This window comes from Dendropsophus ebraccatus, unplaced genomic scaffold, assembly GCF_027789765.1.
Source record: "Dendropsophus ebraccatus isolate aDenEbr1 unplaced genomic scaffold, aDenEbr1.pat pat_scaffold_2106_ctg1, whole genome shotgun sequence".
In the NCBI taxonomy this organism is placed as follows: domain Eukaryota; kingdom Metazoa; phylum Chordata; class Amphibia; order Anura; family Hylidae; genus Dendropsophus; species Dendropsophus ebraccatus.
Window position 1 is genome coordinate 407 of NW_027209548.1, and position 12,642 is coordinate 13,048.

The 12,642-nt window shown below is 47.8% G+C and overlaps 1 protein-coding gene across 1 annotated transcript; it reads right to left on the reverse strand.

The window, feature by feature from the left end:
* Window positions 1-827: 827 nt before the first annotated feature.
* Window positions 828-12,206, reverse strand: LOC138775817 (protein-glutamine gamma-glutamyltransferase 6-like; the record flags this gene model as incomplete). Its single annotated transcript, XM_069956038.1, is given in 7 exon segments — window positions 828-900; window positions 902-1,068; window positions 1,287-1,390; window positions 1,717-1,969; window positions 3,365-3,542; window positions 11,809-11,937; window positions 12,012-12,206. Coding segments are annotated over 7 exon segments (1,099 nt in total), but the record flags the coding sequence as incomplete, so codon positions are not given.
* Window positions 12,207-12,642: the final 436 nt, after the last annotated feature.

Here is a 12,642-nt window from a genome sequence, read left to right on the forward strand (position 1 = left end):
TTTATGGAGATACTGGCCATGTTTTCTATGTTTGGATACCACTTTAGGCTAATGTTCACACTACGTAGAGACCGGACCGTTCCGTGACCCCGGCGGGTCACGGAACGTCCGGTCTCTGGCCAGATCATCGCTCGGATGATCTTTCGTCCCGTCGCCATGATGCGGCGGCGTCAACCGCTAGCCCGCATCAGAGCTTCCTTCATAGCACACAGTGAAGCGAGCGCCGGACCGCTAGCTTCACTGTAGTGAACTGACATGTCTTCTTCTGCGGCCCGGAATTACACCTGAATTCCGCCGCAGAAAACCGACCTGCCAAGTTATTTGTGACGCCGCATAGATCCCAGCCGGAGCGTATACGATGTGTGTACGCCCCGGCCGGGATCCCATTGAAAAGTAAGGGTTATGTTCCACCCCGCAAAAACTAGGCTGTAGTTCTGCGGCGAGAGCTACGGCCGTAGTTTTTATGTAGTGTGAAACATAGCCTAAAGCCGGGGTTGGAACTAAAGCTTTAGCTGTCAGGCATGATGGGAAATTGTGGTTCTGCAAACAGCTGGAGGACATGCAGGTTCCCCATCCCTGACTTAAAGGGTCTCCAATCCCACTAAGATATTTGATCAACGAATCGCCTATTGCTCCCAGCAATTTCAGAGTATTGAACAGCTGTCCACTTTAATACAGGGTAGAAAACCCCTTCAGTATCCAACTGATTATTCTAACTGGTAACTAAATCACTATGCAAACCATCACTATGTATAGGAGAACCTCATGAACCAACCATAAAACAGCATAAAAAAAAGCTCCATGAAATTCTCTGTATACTCTCTTACCTTCTGGATATTTGTAGTTGTGGGTTATATCTACACGGGAATCATTACCAATGCCTTGGTGCTGATGTTTGCCCCACATACTTGCTATCATTGTGGGCTTTCTCTTTGCTGCCATCCTTATGGACAACCCAGGTAACTCGATCTGCGTTGACTTCAGCAAACACAAAGGGGGTATCATAACCAATGTGCAAATCTCCTTCTTTGACTGCAATGACTGAGGTGGGTCCACAGCGAAAGACGCCTGAGAGAAAGTAATCCAACTGGTCAGCAAATACAAAGGACTATCCTTCTGTCTATAGTTATACACTTCTTCATAATTCCCTAGAGATGAGTGAGACCTGGAGCCCACTGGTCTTATGATGTGACTGGTCATATATGGAAATTCCTGCGATCGCATCAAATTTACAAGCTACAAATGTGAGCAATTTCCTATTTATGGACTCTCATTAGTTTTCTTACCTTGACTTTGTTCTTGAGGTGTTGAATCAAGTACTTGCCACCCACTATAGAAAAGACCAAGGTCTCTCCTCATAAACCAGGATTCGTTCCACACATGGAAATTCCTGCATTATAAAGGTCATGCATTAATCTTGTATCCAGAGGAATTAGTACAGATGAAACCACCACCAAAAACTTATAAGAGATTGACAGAGATTTCTTAGAATATACTATAGAGCATAAACTGTTCTCTCCCTGCCATCACTTTCCATTGGTTCCTAGTCCTGCTTCACAGAACCCACCGGTCTCAGTCTCTACACAAGGAAGTGTCCTCTCGGGCAGTCAAGGGCCCAAGGGACCGCTGCTGAGGCCAATGATTGGCTGAGTGAACCATGCATAGGGACTGGGCACCATTGGATGAATGGCAGTAGGGGATCGGGCAGGAGTGTACCGTTTGCTTGTTTGTCCTCCCAGCTTGAGCAAGTGATCAGACAGCCCCTTTCTGTCTAGTCTGTAATGATATACAATAAGTGACTCAAAGTAACTCAAAGTAAAAGATGAGAACATACCGATACTGTCACTGGAGATCTCCAGAAACTTTCCTTCTGCGTCATAGTGCATGTCAATAGCCATGTTCCCATCTGTGTTATGGGCAGAGTTAAAGTTTGTGATGACTCTGGTTGGAATGCCGAGGCACCTGAGGACTGGGAGAACAATAAAGGAACAATATCATTGGAGAGGGAGGAGCAGAAAAACAATGTCTAATGTATGTACAGACAACAGAGAAAGGCAGGAGGCGGCGAATGAGGAGAGATCTAGGGATATCAGTTGCAGACCACTTGCAAATATATAGTAGTACCATCCACCATAGACTAGGCTACAATATGCTACTTTAATAATCAGGGTCAGCTGAAAGTCTCCAACCTGTTATACCTTCGTGCAAGTGGGCAATTGGGAAACAGCAGCACTTTGCTGAATCCTAACCTTCTGAATAGCCCTGACCTCCCTACGCATTTCTCCTATAGTGTCAGAATCATTAGGGGGGCTGGTGGTAAGGGAAACAGGTGGGGAGTGAACAATTACTAATCATTTAGACATCAGGTAGTAATAGACAGAAAAATTGGGGTCCAGGGTCGGACTCCCAAGCCTTACTAACACAGTGTACCAGAAATGCAGGGATCCCAAAGAGTTCATCAAAAACTTGAATATCAGGCAACATAGGAATTATAATCTGGCAATACACTTGCAATGCAATGTGGGGCCCTCAGGCCTTTAATACATTTCTTATCAAAGGAAAAATGAATCATAAGTGGTAATCTGAGAGGCGCCTGTAGGAGAGGCATCACTCCTGTAGACATGGAAATCCTCAGCCAAGTGACTCATAGGCCTCAATTATCCTCTCTTCATATAGGAATAAGTCTCTACAGCCACCTCCCCAGCACTGGAGGACTCCAATCACCCACCTGTACACATAACAGCCACAAAGACCCAGCACTGGAGGACTCCAATCACCCACCTGTACACATAACAGCCACAAAGACCCAGCACTGGAGGACTCCATTCACCCACCTGTAGACATAACAGCCACAAAGACCAGGCACTGGAGGACTCCAATCACCCACCTGTACACATAACAGCCACAAAGACCCAGCACTGGAGGACTCCGATCACCCACCTGTACACATAACAGCCACAAAGACCCAGCACTGGAGGACTCCATTCACCCACCTGTACACAGAACAGCCACAAAGACCAGGCACTGGAGGACTCCAATCACCCACCTGTATACATAACAGCCGCAAAGTCCAGGCACTGGAGGACTCCAATCACCCACCTGTACACATAACAGCCGCAAAGTCCCAGCACTGGAGGACTCCAATCACCCACCTGTACACATAACAGCCACAAAGACCAGGCACTGGAGGACTCCGATCACCCACCTATACACATAACAGCCGCAAAGACCCAGCACTGGAGGACTCCGATCACCCACCTGTACACATAACAGCCGCAAAGACCCAGCACTGAAGGACTCCAATCACCCACCTGTACACATAAAAGCAGCAAAGTCCCAGCACTGGAGGACTCCGATCACCCACCTGTACACATAACAGCCGCAAAGACCCAGCACTGGCCGTACTTCACCGGCTTGTAGTTGTCGTTGAACCATTTCCACAGAATCTCAACACTTCCGTTCCAGCTGTTTGGGTCAACACCATCTGAAAAGTCCTTCTCCCACTTTCCCTCCAGGACACCATAGTCATCATTACTGTTCACCTGAAAGAGAAACATTCAGTCGTCAATATTTCAATTGAAGGTTATAAAATGTAGCCTGAATAATGTTCATCTGGTTACTGACTGCTACGGTGAGAAATTGTTGCATCAAGTTAAAGGGGTTGTCCAGCGAAAATCTTTTTCTTTCAAATCAAGTGGTGTCAGAAAGTTATATAGGTTTGTAACTTACTTCCATTCAAAAATCTCAAGTCTTCCCATACTCCACATTCAGAATCAGAAAACTAAACGATTTCAAAACAGAACAACCAGATCCGCGCTTGTGAATGATGCAAGAAATTCTTTATTAGCAAAAGCCCATAAAACCAACGAGTGAGTGGTTAGTGCCTACGCATTGCAGGTTCTCAACCTTTAGTCATGGGCCATTAACTGGGACCACTCACTCGTTGGTTTTATGGCCTTTCGCTAATAAGAGTTTTTTGCGTCATTCACAAGCGCGGATCCAGTTGTTCTGTTTGGAAGTCGCTGCGACCCTGGTGGAGGGGCAGATTGTGTGCTGATCAGCTGGGAACGGTGAGCTGTATACACCTTCTGTGCTTGGACTAACAAAACTATTACATGACAGTGACAGCTTAAAGGCGGCAGCTCCTGCGCTTATGACCCCTGGGTTTCCCATTGCAGATTTTAAGGTGCGCTGTATATGATGCATTCTGGCCATCTTATTTAAGAATTGTGATGTGCATTAAGATGGATTTGGTATTTCATATTTAAACAGGAACTCCAGGTAGAGGTAAAAGAAAAAAAAATAAACCTGCTGCAGAAGCATATAGCATTGCTTACCTGTCTAACCCAGTTTTGGAACTACCAAAAATCCATTCATTGTTTTGTTCTGTATTTTCTGACTAATTCCTGATTGAGCGGTTGTACACAGTACTACAGGTTCCAGAATGCAATGCTTTCCCTCAGCTGTTCATCACAGTCCTTCACCCTGCCTATTCCCCGCCCAAAGCTGTTGCAGAACATCTAGGTTGTGTTCACACATTGCAGTTTCATTGTGTTACTGAATTATTTGCAGTAATTTTATGATTTCATTGTGGTCCCACCCACACAGCGTCACTGTTACTACCAGTAACACCACACAGCACACTGTATTCTGTACCTGTAACACCACACAGCACTGTATTCTCTACGTGTAACACCACACCACACTGTATTCTCTACCTGTAACACCACACAGCGCTGTATTCTCTACCTGTAACACCACACAGCACACTGTATTCTCTACCTGTAACACCACACAGCACGCTGTATTCTCTACCTGTAACACCACACAGCACTGTATTCTCTACCTGTAACACCACACAGCACACTGTATTCTCCACCTTTAACACCACACAGCACTGTATTCTCTACCTGTAACACCACACAGCACTGTATTCTCTACCTGTAACACCACACCACACTGTATTCTCTACCTGTAACACCACACAGCGCTGTATTCTCTACCTGTAACACCACACAGCACACTGTATTCTCTACCTGTAACACCACACAGCACGCTGTATTCTCTACCTGTAACACCACACAGCACTGTATTCTCTACCTGTAACACCACACAGCACACTGTATTCTCCACCTGTAACACCACACAGCACTGTATTCTCTACCTGTAACACCACACAGCACGCTGTATTCTCCACCTGTAACACTACACAGCACGCTGTATTCTCTACCTGTAACACCACACAGCACGCTGTATTCTCTACCTGTAACACCACACAGCACGCTGTATTCCCTACCTGTAACACCACACAGCACTGTATTCTCTACCTGTAAACACCACACAGCACGCTGTATTCTCTACCTGTAACACCACACAGCACTGTATTCTCTACCTGTAACACCACACAGCACTGTATTCTCTACCTGTAACACCACACAGCACGCTGTATTCTCCACCTGTAACACTACACAGCACGCTGTATTCTCTACCTGTAACCCCACACAGCACTGTATTCTCTACCTGTAACACCACACAGCACGCTGTATTCTCTACCTGTAACCCCACACAGCACTGTATTCTCTACCTGTAACACCACACAGCACGCTGTATTCTCTACCTGTAACCCCACACAGCACTGTATTCTCTACCTGTAACCCCACACAGCACGCTGTATTCTCTACCTGTAACCCCACACAGCACTGTATTCTCTACCTGTAACCCCACACAGCACTGTATTCTCTACCTGTAACACCACACAGTACGCTGTATTCTCTACCTGTAACACCACACAGCACTGTATTCTCTACCTGTAACACCACACAGTACGCTGTATTCTCTACCTGTAACACCACACAGCACGCTGTATTCTCTACCTGTAACACCACACAGCACGCTGTATTCTCTACCTGTAACACCACACAGCACACTGTATTCTCTACCTGTAACACCACACAGCACGCTGTATTCTCTACCTGTAACACCACACAGCACACTGTATTCTCTACCTGTAACACTACACTGTATTCTCTACCTGTAACACCACACAGCACGCTGTATTCTCTACCTGTAACACCACACAGCACTGTATTCTCTACCTGTAACACCACACAGCACTGTATTATCTACCTGTAACACCACACAGCACTGTATTATCTACCTGTAACACCACACAGCACACTGTATTCTCTACCTGTAACACCACACAGCACACTGTATTCTCTACCTGTAACACCACACAGCACGCTGTATTCCCTACCTGTAACACCACACAGCACGCTGTATTCTCTACCTGTAACACCACACAGCACGCTGTATTCTCTACCTGTAACACCACACAGCGCTGTATTCTCTACCTGTAACACCACACAGCACGCTGTATTCCCTACCTGTAACACCACACAGCACGCTGTATTCTCTACCTGTAACACCACACAGCACGCTGTATTCTCTACCTGTAACACCACACAGCGCTGTATTCTCTACCTGTAACACCACACAGTACGCTGTATTCTCTACCTGTAACACCACACAGCACTGTATTATCTACCTGTAACACCCACACAGCACGCTGTATTCTCTACCTGTAACACCACACAGCACGCTGTATTCTCTACCTGTAACACCACACAGTATTCTCTACCTGTAACACCACACAGCGCTGTATTCTATACCTGTAACACCACACACACTGTATTCTCTACCTGTAACACCACACAGCACTGTATTCTCTACCTGTAACACCACACAGCACTGTATTATCTACCTGTAACACCACACAGCGCTGTATTCTCTACCTGTAACACCACACAGCACGCTGTATTCTCTACCTGTAACACCACACAGCACACTGTATTCTCTACCTGTAACACCACACAGCACTGTATTCTCTACCTGTAACACCACACAGCACGCTGTATTCTCTACCTGTAACACCACACAGCACGCTGTATTCTCTACCTGTAACACCACACAGCACGCTGTATTCCCTACCTGTAACACCACACAGCACGCTGTATTCTCTACCTGTAACACCACACAGCACTGTATTCTCTACCTGTAACACCACACAGCACACTGTATTCTCTACCTGTAACACCACACAGCGCTGTATTCTCTACCTGTAACACCACACAGCACACTGTATTCTCTACCTGTAACACCACACAGCACACTGTATTCTCTACCTGTAACACCACACAGCGCTGTATTCTCTACCTGTAACACCACACAGCACACTGTATTCTCTACCTGTAACACCACACAGCGCTGTATTCTCTACCTGTAACACCACACAGCACACTGTATTCTCCACCTGTAACACTACACAGCACGCTGTATTCTCTACCTGTAACACCACACAGCACGCTGTATTCCCTACCTGTAACACCACACAGCGCTGTATTCTCTACCTGTAACACCACACATCACTGTATTCTCTACCTGTAACACCACACAGCACGCTGTATTCTCTACCTGTAACACCACACAGCACTGTATTATCTACCTGTAACACCACACAGCACGCTGTATTCTCCACCTGTAACACTACACAGCACACTGTAATCTCTACCTGTAACACCACACAGCGCTGTATTCTCTACCTGTAACACCACACAGCACACTGTATTCTCTACCTGTAACAGTAACACGGCCGTTTCTAGGGCCGGGCGGGCCGGGCCACCGCACGGGGCGCCCTCAGCTAGGGGGTGCCCCGGCGGTGCCCGACAGCGCCCAGCCCCCCCTGCACTCACCCAGAGCAAATTGAAGGCTAAGGGCCGCTGCCGGACCAAGTGTCTGGCAGCACCCTTATTTCGGCAGCGGCCCTTAGCCTCCAGTCAGCAGCGCGGCCGCGACGCTGCCTTGTAATCCTTAGGAAGAGAGGAGGGGGGCGGGTTACCAGGGTAACTCACCTGTCCCGCTCCCCGGCAGCTCCTCTCTCTCATCTTCCGGCACAGGCAGCAGGGTACAGGGACGCTGCCTGCGGCGGATGGGACCTGCAGCCTCTTTCATTTGCAGGGACACCCAGCACAGGCAGAGTCTCTGTACCCGGCTGCCTGTGCTGAAGAATGACAGAAGATTGAGCGTCATAGAGGGGCTGCCGGGGAGCCAGTACTGGTAAATTACTGTTTTTCTGGTGGAGGCACTATGGGGAAGGGGGGGGGGGGGGGAGGTGGAGGTTGTATACTATATGGGTATATGGGGCACTATAGGGGAACTGGCTACTAAATGATTCACTACAGGGGGGACTGGCCACTATATGGGGCACTATGGGGGACTGGCCACTATATGGGGCACTATGGGGTACTGGCTACTATATGGGGGACTGGCCACTATATGGTGCACTATGGGGGACTGGCCACTATATGGGGCACTATGGGGTACTGGCCACTATATGGGGGACTGGCCACTATATGGTGCACTATGGGGGACTGGCTACTATATATGGCACTATGGGGGACTGGCTACTATATATGGCACTATGGGGGACTGGCCACTATATGGGGCACTAAGGGGTACTGGCTACTATATGGGGGACTGGCTACTATATATGGCACTATGGGGGACTGGCTACTATATATGGCACTATGGGGGACTGGCTACTATATGGGGGACTGGCCACTATATGGGGGACTGGCCACTATATGGGGGACTGGCCACTATATGGGGGACTGGCCACTATATGGGGCACTATGGGGGACTGGCCACTATATGGGGCACTATGGGGGACTGGCTACTATATGAGGGACTGGCCACTATATGGGGCACTATGGGGGACTGGCTACTATATGGGGCACTATAGGGGACTGGCCACTATATGAGGCACTATAGGGGACTGGCCACTGTATGGGGCTCTATGGGGGACTGGCCACTGTATGGGGGACTGGCCACTGTATGGGGCACTATAGGGGACTGGCCACTATATGGTGCACTATGGGGGACTGGCTACTATATGGGGCACTATGGGGGACTGGCTACTATATGGGGGACTGGCCACTATATGGGGCACTATGGGGGACTGGCTACTATATGGGGGACTGGCCACTATATGGGGCACTATGGGGGACTGGCCACTATATGGGGCACTATGGGGGACTGGCTACTATATGGGGGACTGGCACTATATGAAGCGCTATAGGGGACTGGCCACTGTATGGGGCTCTATGGGGGACTGGTCACTATATGGGGGACTGGCCACTGTATGGGGCACTATAGGGGACTGGCTACCATATGTGCACTATGGGGGACTGGCTACTATATATGGCACTATGGGGGACTGGCCACTATATGGGCACTATGGGGAACTGGCCACTATATGGTGGACTGGTCACTATATGGTGCACTATGGGGGACTGGCTACTATATGGGGCATATGGGGGACTGGCCACTATATGAGGCACTGTGGAGAGACTGGCTACTATATAAGGCACTATAGGGGAGACTGGCTACTATATGAGGCACTATAGGGGGGGCTGGCTACTACATGAGGCACTATGGGGGAGGACTGGCTACTATATATGGCACTATGGAGGGAGGCACTATAGGGGGGACAGGCTACTATATGAGGCACTATGGGGGGGATTGGCTACTATATGGGGCACTATGAGGGGGGACTGGCTATTATATGAGGCCCCTATGGGGGACTGGCTACTATATATGGCACTATGGAGGGAGGCACTATAGGGGGGGCTGGTTACTATATGAGGCACTATGGGGGATTAGATACTATAACGGGCACTATTGGGGGAATAGATACTATACCAGGGACTAGGGGGGATTGGCTACTCTATAAGGCATTATAGGGGGGACTGGCTAAAAATATTAGGCACTATGGGGGGGGGGGGGGATAGGCTACTATATTCGGGTTGCCAATGATGTTCTTGTATTCAGTAGAACATTATTTGGGGTGCCCTATGCTGTAATACACACACTGCCCCTTCTTAGCAACCCGAATCTTGATAAAAGCCCCCCTTCCTACCCCAGGGCTGAAAACTTAGTGTGCTTTGGTGGGGCGGGGGGGGGGGGGGGGGGGGGGGGGGGGGGGGGGGGGGGGGGGGGGGGGGGGGGGGGGGGGTGGGGGGGGGGGGGAGGGGGGGGGGGGGGGGGGGGGGGGGGAAGGGGGGGGGTGGGGGGGGGGGGGGGGGGGGGGGGGGGGGGGGGCGCTTTATTAAGAATCGCCCTGTTGCCGAAAAGACCTAGGAAACTGCCCTGAACAGTAACCTTAAACAGTAAGATATATATTATACGTAATAGTGAGATATATATTATACGTAATACGTAACAGTGAGATATATATTATACGTAACAGTGAGATATATATTATACGTAACAGTGAGATATATATTATACGTAACAGTGAGATATATATTATACGTAACAGTGAGATATATATTATACGTAATAGTGAGATATATATTATACGTAATAGTGAGATATATATTATACGTAATAGTGAGATATATATTACACGTAATAGTGAGATATATATTACGTAATAGTGAGATATATATTATACGTAATACGTAACAGTGAGATATATATTATACGTAACAGTGTGAGATATATATTATACGTAACAGTGAGATATATATTATACGTAACAGTGAGATATATATTATACGTAACAGTGAGATATATATTATACCTTAACAGTGAGATAATATATTATACGTAACAGTGAGATATATATTATACGTAATAGTGAGATATATATTATACGTAATAGTGAGATATATATTATACGTAATAGTGAGAATATAATTACACGTAATAGTGAGATATATATTACGTAATAGTGAGATATATATTACACGTAATAGTGAGATATATATTATACGTAACAGTGAGATATATATTATACATAACAGTGAGATATATATTATACATAACAGTGAGATATATATTATACATAACAGTGAGATATATATATTACGTAACAGTGAGATATATATTATACCTAATAGTAAGATATATTCTATCTGTAAATCTTTGCCATCATTACCACTATGGTTCTGCTGCTGCTCTATGGACCAGATTTGGCCTGAATCTCATTTGAATGATTGTTGATTAGGTAAGCATGAGTGCGGTATGAATGGCTGCTTCCACTAGGTGCTCTGCATCCAGCCCAGCCGCTTAATGTTCAGTACGAGAGCAGGAACTTCTCAGAAGTCTTGAAATTACGTCTCCTGTATATACTTTGGGGGACATCAATATGCGTTCCTGGCATACGCCGGGGTAAAGGGTCAGATTCTTGCCTTCTCCCTGGCGTACACCAGCTGTATCCCCCAATCTCCTGATGTGCAGATTTGCTGCACAGTGCCAGACGGCTTTACTAAAGCTCCTATTACACGGGGCGAGTGAGAGGAGAAAACGAGCACTGTCAGCGCTCATTTGCTCCTCGTTCCCCGCTCGCTGCCACTGCTATTACATGCGGCAGCGAGCGGGTGAGAGCCAGGGGGCGGCCCGGGGAGGTCCTGTTCCAAGAAGAGACAGCAGCAGATCGCTGCTATATGAGTCGTTTGTCTTTCGTCTTTCAACATATTGAAAGACAAATGACTACAACGATCATCCGACATCGTTCATGTCGGCTGGTCGTTGTTGTTTATTACACAGGGCGATTATCGACTGAATACGGCCGATAATCGTCCTGTGTAATAGGGCCTTAAGAGGGGGCAGTGCTTTAAGAGTGACGTATGAGCCAGTCCTGATAAATGTCCCCTGTGAGGGAAATCAGGAAAATGCTGAACCTAAAGCGCTGCCCGAATCCAAAAGAAAGCGGACAGTTAGATTTGCTAAATAGTGATGACTTACCATGGCACTGACAACTCTCCCCACATAGATAGGGCTGTGTCTCTGGGAGTAGTCGGACGCTGGATCTTTGTGAGCGTTAAGGCTTCTGTCCAGGATGTTCAGGCAGATGTTCAGAATGTTGTTTTCAAACTGGAAAAAGAAATAAGTTACAACCAGGTAAATCCCTCAGATATATGAATGGATTGTCGGTGGTCGCTTGTTACCTGACCATAGTTCCAACCAACGCCTGAAATATGTTTGTCATTCCCCATGAATATGACACCGTGATCATTCAGAACATATTCTTTCCTCTCTTCTTCATTGGCCATGTACACTTCATCATCTGTCAGGAAGATAAGGAGATTAACAATCCGGCTCTCCTTTAGACGCTCCTTCAGTATGAGACCTAGCACTGACATGGGAAAGTCTATGGCAACCCGGCCCACAGCAACCTGCTACCTGGGAGGATAGCCCACAGGAACCCGGCCCACAGCAACCTGCTCCATGGGAGGATAGCCCACAGGAACCCGGCCCACAGCAACCTGCTCTATGGGAGGATAGCCCACAGGAACCCGGCAAATAGCAACCTGCTCTATGGGAGGATAGCCCACAGGAACCCGGCAAATAGCAACCTGCTCTATGGGAGGATAGCCCACAGGAACCCGTCCCACAGCAACCTGCTCCATGGGAGGATAGCCCACAGGAACCCGGCAAATAGCAACCTGCTCCATGGGAGGATAGCCCACAGAAACCTGCTCTATGGGAGGATAGCCCCACAGTAACCCGGCAAATAGCAACCTGCTCCATGGGAGGATAGCCCACAGGAACCCGGCCCACAGCAACCTGCTCTATGGG